General features: G+C 43.1%; 1 protein-coding gene across 5 annotated transcripts in view; it reads left to right on the forward strand.

Moving 5' to 3' along the window:
• The first annotated feature begins 15,946 nt into the window (after positions 1 to 15,946).
• ERICH1 (glutamate rich 1) overlaps positions 15,947 to 21,891 on the forward strand; it is a 103,572-nt gene continuing 97,627 nt past the window's right edge. For all 5 annotated transcript variants that reach the window (XR_008732812.1, XR_008732810.1, XR_008732813.1 and 2 more), the window contains exon 1: positions 15,947 to 16,056. Coding sequence is in view for 1 of the 5 variants with exons in the window: in XM_055714143.1 (XP_055570118.1) it covers positions 16,035 to 16,056 (22 nt within the window). In the remaining 4 variants the exon portion in view is untranslated. The remainder of the gene's footprint in view (positions 16,057 to 21,891) is intronic.

The raw sequence follows: 21,891 nt of genomic DNA on the forward strand, positions 1-21,891 counted from the left end.
CGTAAACGGACAATATAACTCTTTTAGGTTAGCAGGATTATGGAAGTGTAAATTTTGGCTGAACATGCAGTTGCAGCAGCAGTTTTCCTTTTAACATTCTGACAGCAGCAAATTTAATTCACAAAAATGCAAAGGCAAGTTCAGCTGCAGTTACAAAGTGTAAGAATTGTTCTTCTAAAAGAAAGAGATTCTTATGTTATTTTTTATTTGTTTTGTTATTTTAACCCCAGGATAAGTTAAAGGCAGCACAGTACCGTGTTGCTACTTCTGAAACAGAAAGCAGATCAGACAAGTAAACACAGAACGCATACTTTCAAAGAGCACTGTGGATGGACCTAGCATTTCCAGGTCACTATAGGGCTTTACATTTTTTAGCATTTTCAAACCAGCACAACTATCTAGAAACAGAAAATCTTCATGTTAAAAGGAAGAACTTAGAAATCAAAGCTCCCCAGTTCAAACTTAGCTGGTGAGGGAACACAAATACACTTTGTACTTGACTGCTAAACCTCCCCCACCAACACTTGCAGCGAAGGCAGTATCAGGTATTCCAAGCAGACACTTTTGCCTTTACCTTAGATTCCTTAATTCTGAACTGCACCCCATTTCTCTACTCATCTACTTTTGTTAATGCCAAAATATTTTATGCTTCTGATATTTTTATGTACTTAACTACAGGCAGCAATTAGAATGCTGGCACTTCCTGGCTACTAACATTTAAAGCTTTTATCACAAGAGAGAAAGAGTATGTCATGTACTCATAAGGAATAGAATTGTTACCAACAACCCAACAACTGCTATTATTGGCATGTTCCAAACAGGCTCCAAACCAGCTTTTTTCTACATCTTAACCTCCTGTTGCTCGGCAAGGAATAGAATCACTAAGCATCTCAGATGTATTTACTGATTAAAAAAAAAACACAACCCAACAAAAAAACCCAAAAGGAAGGCAGCATGAACCCGTCTTGCTCCTGTGTGAAGCTACTCTAAATCACTTTTTCTGCTACAAAGAAAAGGGTGCACATAAGGCAGGACATACAACTCTCGGTTAATGCAATGTTATGACACGATTTTTAACTTCCTGCAGAATTCAATGTAGGAGAACAGTGGGTTCAATTGCAACCTTACACTAATGAAAAACCTGATGTCTTTATGCACAGATGCTGATTTTAAAAGCATCTTTAACAACAGTAAGAAACTACAATTAAAAGATTCATTCCTTCAAGACTTGTTTAACAGTATGGCCAAAATTTTACCAGAACATATTATAAAAGAGATTACCTGTAGATTTCCCTTATGGAATTCACCATACTAATATGTACATCCTTTATGACAGAAATCTGCCTCTGAGTCAGTCATCCCAAATTTTGACATAGCCAGCACTTCTCAGGTGTGATGCAGCTAACCTGCTGTAGGGCAAGACTGCATCACCCCTTGGGGCTGCCCATCTCACTCCACTCACCACGCAGGGAACCGAGAAGTACCAGTAACCCCTAGTTAGAAGCAGCTACAACATACATATTTAATCAGATGAATCTCATACCCAGCAACAAAAGTCTCAAAGAAAGAACCGAGTTCATGAGTCCACTCGATCACCATTTCTCTTTCCTTTAAAATCAGGATCAAAAAAGCACGTGAAATGTATCAAATACTGTAAGAAATAACAGATTTAAGTTATGAAAAGGAAATAACATATTTCATCAACATGATGAAATTCATCAAAGAATTTGCTAGGCAACACTTCCTAGTACCATACATATGGGACAGCATTATCCACAGATGTAAGCAACGTTCTCATTTATTTCAGAAAACATTCAGCACAGCAAATGAAAGAACCAATAACATCAGAATTATAATAGTGAGGCAAGGAGACAACAAAGAGAGCATTAGGAGTGGGGGGAAGCTAGCAAGGGAGAGCTGCATTAATTTTCGTAAAGAACTTGAAAATGCTTCCCTGTTGGGAAAATCCAATCTGCTTCGAGACCTTTGACTGTGAGAGCAGGGCCAAAATAATGATGAGACAAGGCAGAGCATCGCTTTACACACCCCAGCGCCCACGGAGCTCAACCGCGCAGTAGCACTACAGAGGAGTTCCTAACAGCACAGGTTAGGGAGGTGCAAATGGGGATTTTACCAGCGCCTCACTTTGCAGTGGGTACACAGACCAGGACTGGGAAGATTTCCTGATGCACACAAGGAAGTCAGGGAGAACAAAGTCCAGAACTTTGAGGAGTAGGTACCCCAGAGGAATAAAGGAGGAGACACCCCACCTGCACCTGTTACTACTCATGCCTTCGGAGGACTTCAGAGTGAGAAGGTTTTGTTGGCTTTAGTGAACTGTCTGCTTTACAGAAAGGAGATATTAATTAGCTAATAAAGGTTGTCATAGAAGGCCTGAAACATAAGATAAATACTAAGGGTCACTGGATTTTTTTTTGCTCACTTAAACCTTATCTTATATTTAATACTGCTTATTGATTTCATTTAGACCAAAAATAATTTCATCTTCTGAAGCAGTATTTAAAATAGATCACACATTGTCAGCTCTTTCAAAGGAAATTTCTAAAAATGGTGGAAAAGCACATGCAGCCCTGCTCAGGATAAACACTAAATCTGTCCCCCCCTCTCAGTCTTTACTGGAGATCAGCAGAGCAGAGTGCTGATCACAGGCTTCCCAAACACCACTGCCTGAAGGAGCTCTGCGTCCAAGCCGCAGGGCAAGTTTCAGAGCCTGTAACTGTGGTTTGGTAGTGAAACATGATGTGTTGCTCAGCATTAGTATGTCTGAAGACATTGTCTTGGATGGAGAAGGCAGCAATCTTAATGTGCCCCCCACGCCCAGGCACCTCCTTCAGGTTTCACTGGCACCAGCAGAGGAATGGCCCAAAACATTCCAGTAATTCCCATCGTGTCAGTGACTGGGGCAGCTCACAGCAGGTTCAGAGATGCGCAACTCAGTGACACCACAGAAAAAACAACTCACCCACTTACAGACAATTTACAGTCACCCACAAGCCCCAAAGGTGGTACATTCACCAACAGTGCAGAGGTAGGGCAGGTGCCACTGTGGCACCCGGTGTGGTGAAGCCTTGGTCTTGGGCACCTGGCACACCTTCAGTGGCCATCGATGGAAGGGGAGGCTACCAAACAAAGGGGACTGCAAAGTTTGGGGAGAACAACTTGGTGATGCTCTGTCTTCAGGCACCAGTAAACATACATCCCAGCCCGGCGTTTGGGGTATTTGGCTACTTTTCTGACAAAAAGAAGAACAGAAAGAAAATGCTGTTTTCCAGTTTTCCATTACAACAAAAACAGGAACATAGATTACTTGTTTATATATGACATAGTGAAACCAAAAATAAAGTTTCTCTTGTAGGCACTATTCACTCTATGACTTGAAAATCACAGATTCACAAAATGGTCAGAGTTCGATGGCACCTCTGGAGATCACCTATCCCAACCCCCTGCTAAAGCAGTGTCACCCAGGGCAGGCTGCACAGGATCGCGTCCAGGCAGGTTTTGAATGTCTCCAGAGAACATACAAAATGCAATATGTGAAATGTAAGAGAATACCCCTAGAAACATGCCCAAATGCCTCTGTCCAAATTAGGCATTTGTGGCTTTTTTTAACCATATTACACTCAAAAAGTTAATACGTTCAAGTCACACCTTCTGGGCAAGGCTACAATGAAAAGAACTGAAGCATGACACAACCCAAAAATGAGGCCAAAACCAAAAGCCCTGCCCAGAGCAAGGTGTGTACTTAGGGATGCCTTCACCAGCTGGCACCTAAAAACCAGGTCCGAGTTCAGTGACAAAACCTTCCTTGTTCATCCATAACCAAAATGGCTGAATTCAAGCATTTCAAATATTTGAGACGGCTGGATTTCACCAGGAAGTAGGCTAATTTTTGAAAACTAAATAGAAATAAGCTGAAGTCTGAGCCACTGACAGCTCAAATTTGCACACAGGCAGCACAATGCTCTCTCCAAGCATATCTGGAGAGTACTTTATGTGTGCTCATTTATTATATCAAATAACAAACACACACGTATTTAAATCTCTAGAATCTGTTAAGTTTTAAATTTGTTTTCCCAGTGAAGTTGCTTCCATCAAAGTCAATGCCTACAGCTAGGCAGAGCCTCTTAAGCAGCTGCCCTTGGTGTGATAGCAGCATGTCTAAGGGCAGGATTTGGATGCTTGCAAATGGGTGCTTGGTACTAGGTGGGAAACCTCAAGATACCCCAGGTTGGCAGATACGTATCCAGATGGCACACAAGGGTTACATGGGACCTTTCTGAAGCAATGGCTGAAAAGCAGAAGGGTGACTTACCCAGCATCCCTAACATGGCCCCGAGATCTTCAGCAGTGGCAGGGGAAGGCCACCCTGGGCAGCTGGTGTTCCCTGGGAGGTGCTGGGTGCCCCTGACCAGGATGCCAGCCAGTCCGTGTTGTACCAGCCAGGCCTGCACAGGGCGCCTTGGAGATGCTAAGGCACCTCAAGCGATGCTGGGCCCTGATGGGAACACAACTGCATTTAGTCACCAGAGCAAGTCAATGCTGTCAAAATGTTTCCTCCTGTCAAAAATGAGGACGCTGCTTTCTCCTTCACACCACGACTCAACGACACAGAAGCAAGCACAGGTGAAGTGAATAAACTGCCAGTGTGCAAGAGAAAGTCTGAAATTTTCACAGGGATCAAACTACAAATGGAAACACAGATTTCAGTCAGCCCCTTTTACTGCATCAGGAAACTAAGTGAAGGCCCCGGTTCAGGCACAAACACACACGGAGGGTATTTTTGCGTGAATTCACAACTATATCACTTCAGCACCAGCTGAAATTTCCAAGTAGCCTGCTGTGGGTAAAAAACAATGTTATTATCAAGGAAATTCAGAAAGATGTTGTTTCCTGGCGACAACAGGCAACATTCCAGGAAATTCTTTTCACTGATCTCTGAATAAAAATTAAGCCACGCATGTGGAAGAAAAAAATTCTACACATAACCACTGAATGATATTATATCATTTCAATTTTTACAGGTATCAGTTCTATTCTGGTTTAGTCTTTCAGTTCATGAGCTTTTCCATATACTTAGGAACAATTAAGTGCCTCCACATGGAAAAAAGTTGAAATTATTACTAGTTTCATCTTCATAATGACTATATGAATATTAATTTTCTATGGCTCAGTATTGTTAATCCTGTATTATCTTCTGACTTTCCTCTTTGTTTTATTTTATTTTACTTTGGATTTGGTAGTGGTTTTTTTTTCCTAAGGGAATACTTAAATTATTCTTAAAATTTCTGTGAAATCTAAGGATACTAAAGGTGTTGAAAAGTTACTGTTGGGTCTGCAATCTTAATTCTTTCTCCACTCTCCTTTGTGGATGGAATATAAATGCTTGGGTATAATCACAATTTCTTGCTTATGTATACAGTCAACTTTTCTAACAGGTTTATGGTATATAGGTTGGCACAGATTTGTGTTAAAACAATACATGAAAAATCAATCAATTAAGAAGAATACCACAAAATCCTCTAGATCAAACCACATGGTATTAGCAGCTATAGCCAAAAAATATCAGTAGTGGATGAAGTAAATTTTCATAGATACAGTTTTAAAGAGAACCTATCAAGAAGTTTTTACTAAGTAATGTTACAGGGTATCCATCATTCTTTTGTAACGGGGACATCTGGCATGCACATACATCCCTGTTTATTTTGGTACTTCTTGCAAATCTTTCAGATGAGATTTCACTACCATCTTTCAGTGGTAGTGATTACAAGAGCTAGACATATTTATGAAGGGAGGACAAGGCTGGAGAAGACATTTTTATGTTTTGCTCTGACAAAAATGAAGACTAATGATCACACTGATGTCTTTCAGAAGAGAACTCACATGGGAACAGCCTGGCTGCCAAGAATACTTTGTTCCTTGTGCTCCAAAATCAGAAACAGTGGAAAAAAATTGTTCCATTGGTCAAGAGGAACGCAGCTTACACAGCACGTTGTGATAATAACGAGTAAGATCTTTCTTCAGGGCAACATGGACCAGCCCCACTACAGGTGTTGAAAAAGAGAGGCAAATGTTATTCATCATTATGTGGAATTATGCAACTGAAATTAAGTGTGGCACAATGTTTTCTTGCACTAAATTACTTCCTGGGGTTTGGGGTTTTTTTGACAAGTTACATTTTTTTTAACCTGTTTTCCAAGTAAAGAAAACTACAAACGCAGCCTGGCAGCTACCTCATATCAGCTGAGCCCCTTCTATGCATTTTTACATGTCAAGATGCTGATACAACACAATGCTGATGACTGCCTCTATAGTCTGTGCAGTTTTATCTTGTACACATGAAAATAAATTCAAGTCTTGTCAATCTTTCATGATGCAATTTGTGAAATGTGTATGCTACCTCAGGAAAGAGATGCCATGCAGCTTGTTCCTGCCCTTTACACTTAACCAGAACAAAACACCCACAACAGTCATCCCCTGTACTGCTCTATTAAGATCTCTTCACTATTATATTCAGACACCTTCACCCATATCCTTGATCATTTGTCTCCTTTTCTTCTGGTGTCAAGCAGTATCATGATGCTTCCCTAAACCTCCGTAACACTCTCCCTTTTTTCCAAAATTAAACTGGGGTTGCTCTTGTGCCTGCTCACCCTTCGGCTGATACACTGCGGCATTATTAATTGCAGGAAAGCACAAATGTTAACAGGACAAGCTGTACTTAGAGCACTGATCTTTCAAGCAGTGAAGCAAAATTCTGTCTTTCATTTCAACACTGTAATCAGAACGTAAGGCTTCACACGTTGTCCGGATTCTCGAGCACGGTACTAGTCTGCTAAGTTTCAGTGTCCACGTACGTGCTGTGGAATAACAGACGGACATGTCAGAACACGTGAAATGAAATGTCATCAAATCAGGAACCATACCACAAAGTTTTTAAGATAACGCAATATTTAAAGAAATTAATAAACAGATAGAAAATACTCTATTAAAGGAAGTTTGGAAAAGTTGTTTGCTATTTTTCAAAAAAAAAAACCAAACTGGAAAATAAAAAGAAAATGTATTACATTGCTTTGGTACACAACTATATAGAAGCGTATCCACAAGGACATGCCAGGAAAGCTCCTGAAAGAGACTGCAGTCTGAACGTGATACAGTTATATCGGAGCAACTTTTCTATTTTATAGATCAAAGCAGGCTTCTAGAGCCTGGCATACACTATGCTTCTCAGCTTTGTATTTTGCCCTTTCTGCATCATTTTTAGGACAGTAATTCATGACAATTTTGGAAAGTCAAAAGAAATAGAAAATCACAGGGAACTGATCAGAGACCTGACACTGGTTAGCAAAGGAAGCATGTTTCGTAATTTATCCACGACGAGGAGTATCCAAGAGTGATTTCCACCATGCTCTAAATCATAATCACAGTGCGTGTTGAAAATACTAATGTATCAGATGAGGCATTTTATAAGGAACGTGCAATATCGAAAAGCAACATCAAGTGAAAATGCTATTTTGAAATACAATAACTAAGGAAAATAATGAAATTTATGTCAAAAGGAAAACTCAAAACTAAGCAATATAAAGGGACATTAACTACACTACAAATCACCTCAAGAATGAACATACATTACTATAGGAGACCTTCTATTGGTGGACATAAGAATATTTCCACTAATTCATTTTATTATAATAACATATATATGATATAATATAATGTAATGTAATATTATATTCTACTATAATATTATAGTAGTAATTGTAACCCTTAACAATTTAATTTAGCTGTAGAGAAACGTTTTTAGGAAGCAAAAAGAGAGAAACTTTGAGAAGCGTCCAAAATTGATCTATTACTTCTTCATTTGAAAAGAAGGTTAACATAACTTCAAACTACTGAACTTAACTGTTTAGATCTATTATAATATTCAGTCATCTCCTTATTTTCAAAGGTCAGTGTATGTGCCTTTGAATTCATTAATACATAACTTTCTAAATCTTGTGGCAGCTGAAATCTTGAAGTGTATATTGTTCAAGTTTTCCTAAAAAAGGTCAGTGCAATATAAGAATGCATCACTTTGCAAAAGGAGGAATGAGGCTGAAAAATAACATAGATACGAGCTTTGTCTTTTAGAAGTGTCAAATACATTAAGATGTTGGAGTAGTAAATTCTAAATTACTATTTAAGAAAACTTATCAAATTACTTACCATCCATATAATTACAAAAGTACAGGATATCATAACTAATCGCATCCCCCTTCAACTTCACGAAAATAATTCCTTTCAAAACACCTCACTCACTCACCTCTTGCATAATGAATAAAAGCTGATGTGCATGGAGATGGGAGACACTATAGAATCCAATGCATTTCAGGACCGGCAGCAAAAGTAACGCTGCATTTTCAGATGTACTGCTGCCTTTTCTGCATATAATGCTATAAACTGCAGATACCTGTGACAAAATGCTCTGATTTACAAATCCTAGTATAATGCAGTTTAAATAAACTGTGTGTTGTGAAGGAGATGTGCCTAGTCTATGTGTAACATTTTCATTTCTCAGCCTACTAAAACTTACGGGGGAAAAAAAGCAGTCCTGTTAATCCATTTTAATTCCAGAAAGGAAAAGAGTAAATTTAAATTTCTGTCAAGCTACTAAGAAAACATCACTTACATTGGTTATTTTTAAATGAATCTCTTAAATTCCAGAGTTATTCCCTTAAATCAAATAATTTATCTAGCTATGAAAACTAATTTTGGACATTTGCAGTATGAATGCAAACTACAGTAGCTATTCCTAAATGACACCTTTTGTAAACAGACCCTCAAATGAATGAGATCAAAATCTCAGACTGAAATAAAAATCAAATTACAGTCTATACAATGCATAGCAGGAACACTTAACAATCACATTTTTAAAATGTCTTACCTTTAAATAAAACATTATGGCAAAGATATCCCAAAAATAGCCAAAAAACAGGCCAGATGCCAGATAACAAAGCCACAAGTTGCCATCAAAGAAAAGATCAGTTTCACGTCCTGCAGCCAGAAAGGGATGGAAACATCAGAGGGGCTTGAATTCTCCTTCAGAGGGAAGGTGAAGCTTGTGTCACTCTTACCAATGGGAGACCAAGTCTTTCCAGCTAGAGGATATTAATACCTCTTACTCAAACGCAACATCTTCCTGCTATATGATGTATTTGTGTCCCAATTTTTAAAAAATAAATATGCATTATTAAGTCTACAGATTATTTCCTCTACATCATGTTACCATGAGGAAGCCTGGTTAAGGGTATGATAAAGAATTCAGAAAGATAGGCAGTGTTTTCAAGAAACTTGATTGTGTTTTTTCATTTCCTTTTTTAGCATTACAAAAGGCACGGATTCTTCCCGTAGCTTCAACTACATGGGATCTGAAAGGGTGCAAGATCAAGAGAAGTAAATCAAAAGAAGAAAAGCAAGCTTTGTCATCCTTTCTGCTCATCAAGGAAGATAACTGTTATCAATCTCTAAAACTGAAGAACGTATTTCTTCATTTAAGTGAAATCTGCTGTCGCACAGAGGATAAAGGTGGCCTTATACTGATGCTCTTTGGAAAGAATCTCACTCTGCATGAAAGAAGCAAAAGTGTCGTCTTTTATCTTACTTGGACTCTGTTTAGACAATTTTGATAGAATAAGAGTGTTTATGCTCTGTAGCTTTATATCCCAATGACTTATTAAGCCATAAATTAATAAGAATGTAAAGTGAAAGATCCTCTGGGTTTTTTTCCTTCATCTAATTTTAGATTACTCTATAAGAAATAAAAGGAGTAGTAACTACCTGAGATTCTCTCGCTACTGTCAGCCATTCAGGGGGAAAAGGAGGGTCAAAAATAACCTCTCGCTTGTGGCGATTTAAGCTATTTGTTCAGTGTTATTTTTATAGACTACTTGTGAAACAAGACAGGCATGAAAGCTGGGAAGGTCTTTCTACTCCTCACTGCCAGTAAAACACACAATACGAGAATAACATACCTCTGTATCCCTGCACGAGTTATAAACATGACCATGCAAGAGTGAAAGAGTATGGACAAAGTTTCCTTAAAGGCTAAGTTGATTGTCTGAATCACTACTAATAATACACATGGTTTCTATGAAAAGTCACCAGCCTATCCAGTTGCGAAACTAGAATTGCTGGAGACTTTGCTTATATTTTATGATATGTAATTTGCATAACAGTATTAAAGCATTAAAAAGTTTTACAATGCAAGTCATACTGTCAAGAAGTAAAGAATCACAGGAAACTAATTCAGTTGACCTCCAACGCATAAAAATAAATCTCATGTAGGAAATCAACATATTAAAAAGCCTGGCAAGCTAAGGGCAATTAGATTCCAGACAAGCTTGAACAATTAATTTGCATTCTCCCACACACCTTAGGGATTATTGAAAATACAATATTGCCTAAATTAAATAAGACAGATAATAAGGATGCAGTACAAATAAATGTTTTGAATTGATACTTCAGTACTGACCTGCTGCCTCTCCAGGGCAATGCAGGAGAGTTGTTCCCTCTGAACAGCAGCGTTCCAGAGGCTGAACACCACTCGAGCAGTGCCTCAGCTTCCAAGATGAAATAAGTATCAGAGACACCTTAAATGACCACTACCACAAGAGACTGGTGTCTAATTTGTCCCTACATTTGTGTATCTTAGTTTTACGCTTTCCTAACTGTTTTCAACTTCATTATCAAGACTTAACCTTTACATTTGCAGGAATAAACTTTGGCTTGCAACAACTTTTTGTGTTCCAGCTGAGCTCAGGTCAATCTGACAACCTGAAGATGCTCTTCTTTTCTTTGATACAACAAATTTACTTTTTAAAGAGAGTATTTAAGATGGAAGATACAAAATTGAGAGCGGTGGATAGACTTCGGGTCAAGGAGGAGCAGCCACGAAGGACACAAGATGGAGAACCTACAGACAGATAAAAAGCTCTGGTGTATACTTCTCTTACTGTTATTTCTGCACACATACAGTCTGAATCCCTGAATTACTGATGTTTGCAATTTTATGTATGTATTTGACCATATTTTTTATGTTTCATTACTGTCAATGTATCTATCTATATACACAGTGGCAGCAGCATCCACCAAAGATGATAGATTCCCCTTGTGAGATAAAAGCCTTCACCTATGATATATCCAACGCATCTCTGCTAACTGCAGGTGTATACTACACTTACTACCAAAAGGGGAAATAAAAGTATTTTTAGATCATAAGAATATATCACTATAAAACTACAAACAAACTACTTCTTGTTCATTTTCAAAACTGGCAAGGACAGAGAAATGTGACAAATGTGGAACGAAAACGCATGGAAGATAGGTAAATTTTATGCACAAAAGAAGTACTTAAGAAAGTATAGTGAGAAACAGATAAAAGCAAAGTTGAGATCAAATATATATGCATGCGTAGGAACACTGATTGAGAAATCTAACTGCAGTGATTTCCATCCTCTCATCACAACTGAGCGTGTACTAAATGAATAAACTGCTACTTGACATTTCCCAGATAAATATCATGGGAAGAGTACTTATTTTACCTTAATGAATCATTTTGGCCCCTATAACAGAAAGTAGCAGTGATGAACTATAATCTATTCCAGGAAATGTAATTCTATAATGGAGATATATATGGACTGAAATATGAGAAGTTGTGGTCTCCAACAGGTCTACTTTGAAAGAGATTCTGATTCATCCATGCCCACTTCTACTTATATTTGATCACAGCTGTTGACATACTGTATCTGCCATGTAGAGAGATATTTCTCTACTAGAGGTAAGAAAGCCATATGGTTTGTGGATGACTATGAATTTTCGCAAGTCAGGCTGAACTACATAATACTTTTTTTTCTGTAGTTACTCAAACAAAACTACCCATTTACCAAACAGTATTTTTTGATTCAGGTGGGATATTTTGGCCTATATAATACATTTCTAAGAAGTTGAAGTCTCTCTTAAATACAATCATAATGGGATGAGCTAACACTAACTTTCTGCATTAGTGGTCCTCTCATTCACCATGCATGGTTACATAAACAAATTCACTGTAGTGATGAATCGAAGCAGTAAATAGGACTTGCCTTGCTCACGGAGTAGAACCAAAGCAGCTGGTATTGCTTGACTGATGCAGTTTGAAAGGGTCCCTGATGGTATACCTCAGAAAAACCAGGGGTTTCTCTCAACATTCTTTTCATTACCGAAATTATGCATAGGATTATCACACCTATACAAGGAAATTGCTTTGACTACGTGTAATGGCAAACAGGGGAAAAAATTCCTGCCCAAGTTGGGTGTAAAATAACATTTTACCATCTTTGTTAAGGCACATAAATATTATCCCAACAATTACTCTAACGTCCATAATTTAGCCAGACAAAGCTCTCAATCAAGCTGAAATTTAGTCATCCAGACTGCGTTCATAAGTATTCCCTATCAGAACATCCACTCTCAGAAAAAAACTTGTAATTGGGAAGTCGTAACTGGACCAGGACAGGCAATGCTCAGGGAAGCCTGCCACGTGTCCCCTCTGGGCAGGTGCTACCTGGTGTTCACACAAAACAGAAAATGAATATCTAAGCCTTCCTCAGGATCAAGTATGAATGTGCTATTTAGGAATACATTTCTCTTATCACACCTCCCAACTAATATTAAAGTAACTCACTGCATATATCAGAATTTATTAGAATATAATTTTTAGTAGCCATAACAGACCTTGATGGTTGCGTCTTGATTTGGTAATTTTTTCTTTTAACAACTTGGCATAGCCAACAATATCACCATTTAGACTGGTGGGACTTTGCCCTACACGACCGTGAAATCCCGATCCCATTAAGTCCTTTGGAACATTACCACCGATACAGAAAATCTTGGATTTGACTGTGCCATTTTACATGTTACACAGACGAAACCACATTCTTCTCAACACCTCTGTCAAAAGCAGTCTATGTTTGCAGGTTGTTAAATGCCTGTTTAAAGAATTTATGACTTCACTCTAAGTGCAACTTCAACATGTACATGAAATTTAAACTCATTTCAGAGGGACCAGAAATTCTAAAACGTTAACAAAGAGGTATGCTCTACACCATTCCAGTGCAAACTAGATATATGTGTAACTAAATGCAAATAGCACTTTATAGTACTAAAATGAAAAGCTAAAAATAATCTAAAATAGAATCAATGAATTTATTTGACAGTCTTAGATTTTGCTTCATGTTTAACTGAACAATGGCATAATAAATGCAATCTTTAACTTAGGAATATTATGTCAGATCACACAGGGTCTGACTATAGCACTCAGAATTAAATCTCCAATGCATAACATTGTAATTCATAAAACTATGAAACGTCATCTGAGTCCATTTTAACCACATACCAAACATCTTGAAAAGCACGCAAAATGATGGGGGGAGAACAACCTTTCAAATATAAATGATACAATCTGGTTAGCACTGTAAAAATAGCTACACACAGTAAAAATCAAAAAAACTTGTAATTCCGAAAGAAAGTGGTTTATGCAAACCATCTGGAAATGACTTGGAAGTATAATTGCTATATTGCAGAAAGCAGAGGAATGTAAGACTTCCACTGTTCTTATTTTACCTGTTTTCCAGATAAAACACAAAGACGGAAATGAAACTAATCACAGATGTGAAAGGCTGATACCCCAAATATATTTGCATTACAAAATAGGACCAATCCCTGCTCTACCCCAGAGTCCCTTTCTAAAACAAGTCCAGGACAACCAGAATACTTGCCCTGGCATAGCCCAAGCTACCGTACAAGGCACTCAGCTGCCTGGACCCCTGCATGGCATCACCCAGTCATCGGCACTTGGGTCTACGCTCGGCCACACGGAGGTGACCCCCTTCCCCCCCCCCCCCCGCAGGATGCCCGCTTGCAGCCGTCTGCTCCCTAAACGGTCAGCGGTATTCGGTATTTCAAATTTTGCTAGGGCTCCGCTTGTGATGCTACTCCGAAGCACACAGAAGTAGACACAAAACACTCCAGCCCTGAGAAGGAGGGCACTCGAGTGTCACAGCCCGGTTCTTGGGCTCACAGCACAGAGAACGACTGGGGCACTTAGAGTACTTGATCTCCATCGAAGCGCTTCGGTCTGGAAGAGATTCAAGTACCACCTGCTCCCCAGACACAGACGGTGGTGCGAGCCTCTGCCGTAGCGCAGCACAGGCGGAAACAAGCACCAAAAGGGGGTGGTCGCTGCAGGGTGAGACCTCTGCAAGTTTCGGGGCGCCGGGCCCGAGGCACGGGCACACGCGTTTGCCGCCAAGCGCCCGGCCCCGCCGTTCCAGCGGGAACATCGGCACCCCGAGGGTGAAGTTCCGAGGGCGCCAGAAAGCGGCGCCGCGGGCGAACGCTCCCCCCGCACCTCCCGCCGCCGGGAAGGCTCCCCCCGCCCGGACCTGACCGGACCGGACCGACCCGCGCCAGTCGCACGGCGTCCGCCCCCCACCCGCCCCGAGGTGGCGGCGCCCGGCGGTTCCCAGGCCCCTCTCCGGCAGGCGAGTTTCGGGCCGGCGGGCCGGGCCGGGCGCGCTGCGGTTTCGTTACGCTGCTCGTGAACTGGTTTATTTCTCCGGCAGAAAGCCCCGCTCCACTGCTCCGCGGCGCGCCCGGCCAAGCCGGCGGCAACCGCGGCCCGCCCCGCGGGGACAGCCACCCGCGATCGCCCCGGCAACCGCGGGCAGCGCGGCTGATGCGGCCGGACCCGGCGCCCGCGGACTCCTCCAGCCGCGCCGAGCCCTGCGCGCCCGGCGGGTGCGCGGAGCCGCCGTGGGTAACGCCGCCGCTCGCCCTTCCTCGGAGGCCGGGGAGCGGCCCCGTCGCCCCTCGGGGCCCGGCCGCCCTCCGGGGGGCTGCGAGCGGCCGGCGGGCAGCAGCGCGACCCCTTCGACGTACCGGCACGGCGGGCGGCAGAGGACAGGGGAGGGAGCGGAGCGGGCGGCTGCAGCCCCGGCCCCCCCCGGCGGGGCAGCCCCAGAATTACGCGCTCCCGAAATTTAAATCTCCGCCGGCACTGCGGCTCCGCGCGCAAAGCCCCCCGCCCCGCCGCGCCCTCCGGCCGTACCGGAGGGTCCGTCCGTCCTCGCTCCCCCGCTTCCCGCGCTCCGCCGGCGGTGCCAGCCCGCAGCCGCCCCGCGCCGGCACAGGGCACCCCGCCGCGCAGCCGTCCTGCCCGGACTGTGCCTCGGCGAGACCCCCGCCACAGCCAGCGCGGCGCCGGGACGCACGGATGCCGGGGGAGAACGCCACAACACCACAACCGACGGCGCGGCTGGCGCGCCCTCTCCCCGCTGCCTGTGCACCCGTCCCCGACGGCGGCGGTGCCCGCACGCCGCGACCGGACCCGCAGCACCGGCGCCTCCGTTCCCTCCGCTGCCTGGGCGGGGGCACCCCGCCGCCCCGACGGCGGTCCCCTCCGCTCCCCTCCCTCCTTCCCTCCCTCCCTACCTACCTTTTTCAGCGCTGACATTCTAGTGCATTATTAACGCGGCAGGTGCGGGCTGCGCGCGGGGCTGCCGGGTCAGGTGAAGGAGACACCCGGCCGGGAGCGGGAGCGGGAGCAGCGGCGTGCGCCCAGCATCACCCCGGCGCGACTCACCCCGCCGGGGCGCCGCCGCCCGCGCGCCGCCGGGGCCGCCCGCCGCGCGCCGCCCCCCCGTCCCCGCGCGCACTCCCGCCGTCGCTCCCGCGCGCGCGGCTGGGGCGCCCGCCAGCTCTGCGCAGCCGCGCTCCCCCTGCCGGAGCCCGCGGGCACCGCGGCGTGCGGGCGGGGCGGGGCCAAGCGGCTCCCAGCCGGCGGCGCCGGCACGCCCCTGCCACCGTCTCGGCCAATGGCGCGCCTCTCGCCCCGTGACGGACAGGCGCGGCGGCGAGCAGGAAGGAGGGCGAGCGCAGTGTTGCCGGCTGCGAGGGGCCGCCCGCGCTGCTCGGAGGGGGTCGCCCGCGCGCCTGGGGCCATGGCCCTGAGCAGGAGGGAAGGTAAGGCCGCGCCGGGTGAGGGGGTGTCGATTTGGGGACGCCTGTGCTGCCGGGCTTGCTCCGTGGGGCTGGGACAGAGCGAGCCGGGGGGCTGGTTGTTAACGGCCCCGGGCGCGGCCGCCCTCGGCTGAGGCGCGTTCCCGACCGGCCCCGTACCGTGCTGCCGCGGGACGCGCGCCCCGCTCCTCGGCGGGGGGTGGCGGCGGGAGGCCGGGAGGAGGGAGCCCGGCAGCGGGGAAAGCGGGCGGCCTGGGTGGCTCCCTGCGGGAGGGACCCTGAGGTGAAGCCGGGGCAGGGCGGGGGCGGTGGGCGCGCAGGGGCACGGCCGGGCGGCCCAGCGTGGCCTCCTGCCCGGGGCCCTGCCCGGAGCTCCCCGCCGGGGCCCTCCTGGCTCGGGGGCGCCGGGGAGCGTTCCTGCTGCGGCGTGTTTCTGCCCGGGGGTGGGGAGGAAGGGAAAATCAAATTACTGCTCTAATCACACCTTATTTTATGGTGAACGGGTTTTTTTTCCTCAGTATGCACATGCGGGTGTACCCGTTGTTAGCACGTAGCTTGACTTTATTTAAAGCTAGTTAGCACAGTTCTGAAATAAGTATGCTACTGTGCTTGCAAAGAAGAAAAAAAAGCTTTCCCCTATCCAAGCATAACTTCAATCCATTTGTTTTGCTTTTGTGTTTTATAAGACATGGTTATGTGCAGAAAGAATGCAATAATAAAAATGCAGGTGTTCTTTAAGTGGTACCTTGTTCTTAAGGGAGGTTGAGTAGGGCTGAGCTATAAGGCAACTGAATGCTCGCCTCCCGTTGTGATTTGTGGCTGGCTCCTGAGGTTGCAAACAGTTACAGCGTCCTGAGGCTTAAGTCTTTCCTGTGAGGATAACAATGTGAGTGAGACTGAAGAGCAAGGGTTAATGTTTAAGCTAATTGCTGGCTGGCTGCAACTAGTGATAGTTTTGAAGGAAGTATAAAAACGAGAGTAGTATTCTGAGTTTTAGATGCAGCCTTATTGTAGGAAATGGAGAAGGCAGGTGGATTAACTGCTTTGCTTCTAGTTTGACTTTGAGGAAAACCAGCGAATTACAAATTGATGTCCTCTGGGAGAAGGAGAGTTGGGAAGAGTAAGTTCGTTCATTGGTAAACAAACATAGGAGTCTATAGCTGAGTGGGGGAAGCAAATTACAAAGCCCTCAAATTGTTTAAAAACAAAGGTCAAATAACTACTTGTTTCAATAGGGTAGAAGAGAAAGCTGAAACGATCATGCTAAGTAACTGGCTTGACTATGTAAAGTTAGAAATCAGTCATATTTCCTTCAGCCACTCTAAGGAGTGATGACTTCAATTTGGGAAGAAAATACATTAAGGAACACAAGGATGACAGGGTGCCGCATGGTCACCCGGGATAAGGTAACAAAATTGGAAGAGTTTACAACCTTATCTGATCAGCCTCTGCAGCCGATGGCATATATGGAAACTGTTGACTTTCTCTTGTGTAAACTATATATGCTTTTAAAAAGACAGATGTCTCAGACTGCGGGGGGGTGGGGTGGGTGGGAGGAGTTTAGATACTTCTCTTTACAGTTGTTTTTGCTCCTGTTTAGGAGTAGGTTGAAGAGAGACTTTTGTCTGTGTTAACCAGTGAACACTGAAGTTTTCTGTTTTGTACTGAGCTGTACCATAATATAGAATAAATGGGATGGTCAATAGTTTGTAGGATGGGTCTAGTTGTCAGTGAAGAGAACCTAATAGCTGAAAGATGGTAAGCCATCTTTCTTAGCTAAGTGCAGGTAAGTGAAATACACTTCACTTTGCAGGAAAGGGTGAGGCAGGTGTGACTAATAAAGTACAAAGTTTTTCGAGTTTTGTGGAGCTTCTTGGTTTTCAGTTGCTCATGTGCTAATGATTTCTAACAGGGCTAGAGGTACTAGCAGCTGTCATTATATGTATTACTGGCTGGATGATTATTCTCTCTGCGACAGCCTTCATAATTTGTAGCTGTTAAACATCATTAGTTGCATCTCTAAGGCTGTAGTCATTGTTTTTGAAGTGTGCAGCCCCAAGGTAACACTGTGGGAAGGGGTTATGGAGTGGCATTCCAGCTGCTGGAGGGTAGAGTTAAGATACTGGTGCAGGTGTAGTACACATTACCAACCTTAACTGCTAGTAAGAAGGGATGGAGAAGTTAATATGCATCTTGGGGGTTCTGTGTTTTGTGGGGGTGGCTGGTTTTTTGGAGGGGAGGGGAGTGGGTTTGCATTGGCTTCTTCTTATAAATTATGCTTTGGAGCAATTCTTACCTACTTTGCAGTGAGACATTCTATCTCACTGCAAGTCCACAAGAGATAGATAGGGCTCTGTTTTAACATATTAGGATATTTTTAGAAGCAGATCTATGTACTTGTGTTACTTACTTAGAGTAGTAAGATGGGGGAAGGGTGATGTGTGCCACTTTGGTGTGTTGGTTTGGGGTTATTTTACCTTTTTAAACAGTTAGTGCATTATGGCTTTCACTCAACACTAGTTTTGAGTGTGTTATCAGTAGATTTCTGGGATCTATGGGCTATCTCAGAGCAATCCATAAAAAGTTAAGATTGTGTTGTGGTTTAAAGCCCAGCTTGCAACTAAGCCCTACACCCCCTCAGTGGGATGGGGAGAGAACTGGAAGGGTAAAAGTGAGAAAACTCGAGAGCTGAGATAAATAAATAAATGAATAAACAGTTTAATAGTTAAAGCAAAACCCACATGCACACGCAAAGCAAGGAACTCATTCACCACTTCCCATCGCCAGGGAGGTGTTCAACCATCCCCAGGAAAGCAAGGCTCTGTCATACTTAATGGTTACTAGGGAAGACAAATGCCATCACTCTGAATGTCCCCCCCTTCCTTCCCTCTTCTTCCTCCAGTTTCATATGCTGAGGACTATGTCATATGGTCTGGGATATCCCTTGGGCTGGTTGGGGTTGGCTGTCCCAGCTGTGTCCCCTCCCAGTGCTTGTGCACCCACAGCCTGCTTGCTGGTGGGATGGGGTGAGAGGCAGAAAAGGCCTCAGCTCTGTGTAAGTACTTCTTGGCAATAATGGAAACATCCCTGTATTAATAACTGTTTTCAGCACAAGTCAAAAAACCCATAGCCCCATACTAACTACTATGAAGAAAATGAACTTTATCCCAGCCAAACCCAGCACAAGAGTTATTTCCAGTATGCAATATGTAGTTTCTTCTGTTTTCAGTTGTCTTTAGTTCAAAAGATTGAAAACTGTTCTCTAGAAGTTTGTGTTTCTATTAAGGGTTGCCTAATGGCTTAAATTAAAACTCCCTTTATGACTAGAAAGAAAAGAAAAATTCTCCTTTGTTGAAAATTCCAGTACTTTGTAATGATGGGATATTTGGTATAATACTGATTTCTGTTATATGTGTATGTGAGGACGCTTGCAGAAATTGTTGGATATTATGTTGTAGTCAAATATTCAAATCACAGGAAGGGGTGATATATTTCTCCGTAAAGAAAACTATGTAGACATTCAGTTATAGTTATATTTTATATAATATGAACTTATGAAGATTGCTTTTAAATATAACTTAAATGATGCAAAGTCTTGTTGAACTTTTGCCTGTGCTCAAGTGATGTTACCCTTGCCAGTTTCATGTTTTGTTTTCTAAATACTAGTATATTGAGCTTCATTTTAGTTTCATATGAGCAGAGGGAGCAAGCTGTCTCCTTAAATTTCCAGATTTTTTCCTCTTCAGTAGTCTGAACTCTGAATGACTTTTTTTACTGTTTTCAGCTATTTTTATGTCAGTACTTTAGGCCGTTTTAATACCATTTGTTTGTTTTCCATGTTACCCCCCAGCATCTATGATAACATTTAACTTTAGCCCATACAGCTGAGATATAATTTGATGTTCACTTCAAACCATACGCTGTTTGCATCCAGGTAAGAGTTCTTTAGGTTGAAGTAAGATTTAAACTTTTTGAAGTTTATGAAGTTCACACCTGTGCTGGCAGGGGACTGGTCTTGATGACCAGTGATAAGTGCACAGCTTTCTTTGACCTTTTGTACCCAAAAATCTGTCTCAGAAGAGAGAGGGGAGTCTCTGACAGCTATGGCTTACAGTTGGCCCAACTTGGAGTACCCAAAATTATTAATAATAATTATAATCAGCAAAATTGAGCTTCTTTAGCAGGGGTGGGTGAGATACCTTTAGATGGTTGAAGTGAGGTCTGTTTGTGCTAGGTAAGATCAAGGTAATGGTGCAGTATGAGAAACGTGTTGTGAAAGATGCTTAGAAAAATGGATAGCATGCACAAATTGAAATAATGGATAAGATGCTCTGTTTTCCCAGGACTGCAGTAGCAGTACACATCTTACAAGGCTTCCCTACAAGGCAGACAGGGTTCTTATGAACAGCTGGAACAAAATCCTGATATTCTCATCATGGTGGTTATGCAGCTTCTTATCATCTGTGTCACGTCAAGTTTATTAGATGTCTAGGAGCGTGTGGCTGCAATTAAGGTGGCCTACTGAGAGAGCTCTAAAGCCTTTGTTGAGACAGGATGGCATGATCTATTAGTCAGATTCTCAGTGAACTACACAGTCATGCAGAATTTGCTGACAGATGCAGTACCAGTCTTACTGATGTGAAACTGCAGTGTGACACAGATGGTGCTTTGTGAAGCTGAATCAGTTCCGTCTAAGCTAAGAAGACAGAGCAAATGTCCACTTTTTGTAGTGGATAACTTACTCTTTTGTATTGGCAATTGCTATGAACTGTGTTGGCCTGGATGCACACAGGCCAGTCTTGGTCTGGTAAAACAATCTTCCGTTGTGGGTCACTCATTAATTTAGGTGAATACATAAATGTGTGGTATGTAATCGCTGTATTCTTTTCAGTTCCTGACACGTGCTATATACTTAAGTAAGTTGCTGCTGTTCAAAAGTTGCCTCAAAGATAGGAGAACAATATATTACTGAGTTTTGAATAACAAAGTGTTTTACCGTATATTATAAAACTTAGTGCTAGGTGAAAAGAGTAACAGAGCCATGGTTTATGGACTGCTGTATTAGAGTACAAAACTGGAAGTTTTTCACGCTATGTGGTTCCTGGACTATAGTAAAGTATAAGACAGGAGTAAAATCTAGGCAATTAGCATCTGATTTTAATGTCTCATGGCATGTAGAACACTAATAGATGCTGTTTCAGTGACAATAATGTCAGAGGTCTTGAGACAAACTTAGATATTGCAAAGTTGGTATTACATACTAGATTTAAAACAGCAGCATCTGAGCTTCTTGCGTGGCTCCCCATGACATTTTGATTAACAACCATAATGAGATGCAAACGGCTGATAGCTGGTAGTTCAAGCACAGAAGTCATGTGATCTTGAATACTAGTAAATCCTTCTGTTGTTTGATTCCCAAACAGTACAAACGAGTTCTCCTTTTTCTGACTAAATATGTAATAATAGCTTTAGCAGTTAAGAGTAAAACTGTCTATGTTATATGGGATATTAATGAGATCAATTTTAAAACTGGGAAAGGGACCATTCCCACCTTACATGTAGACATTGTCAAAAACTGTACAAGTTTTTCCCTTTAAGCTGTCATTCAAGTTTTATGAGGCTAGTAGAACTAAAGGATTGTGTAAGGAGCTAGTCAAGTTGAAAAATAAATCAGTTCTCATGGTATTCCTACTCAGTCTTAATCCTGGACTTCTGTAGTCCCAGTAGAAACAAAACCAAGCAATCGACACTCCTTGATACCCGCTGACTCAGATGGTAATAGCTCACGGGGGAGATGGGGCAAACAGCCTTTTTTCGAAAAAGTGCTTTCTTTGCGAA

This window comes from Falco cherrug, chromosome 6 (genome assembly GCF_023634085.1).
Source record: "Falco cherrug isolate bFalChe1 chromosome 6, bFalChe1.pri, whole genome shotgun sequence".
In the NCBI taxonomy this organism is placed as follows: domain Eukaryota; kingdom Metazoa; phylum Chordata; class Aves; order Falconiformes; family Falconidae; genus Falco; species Falco cherrug.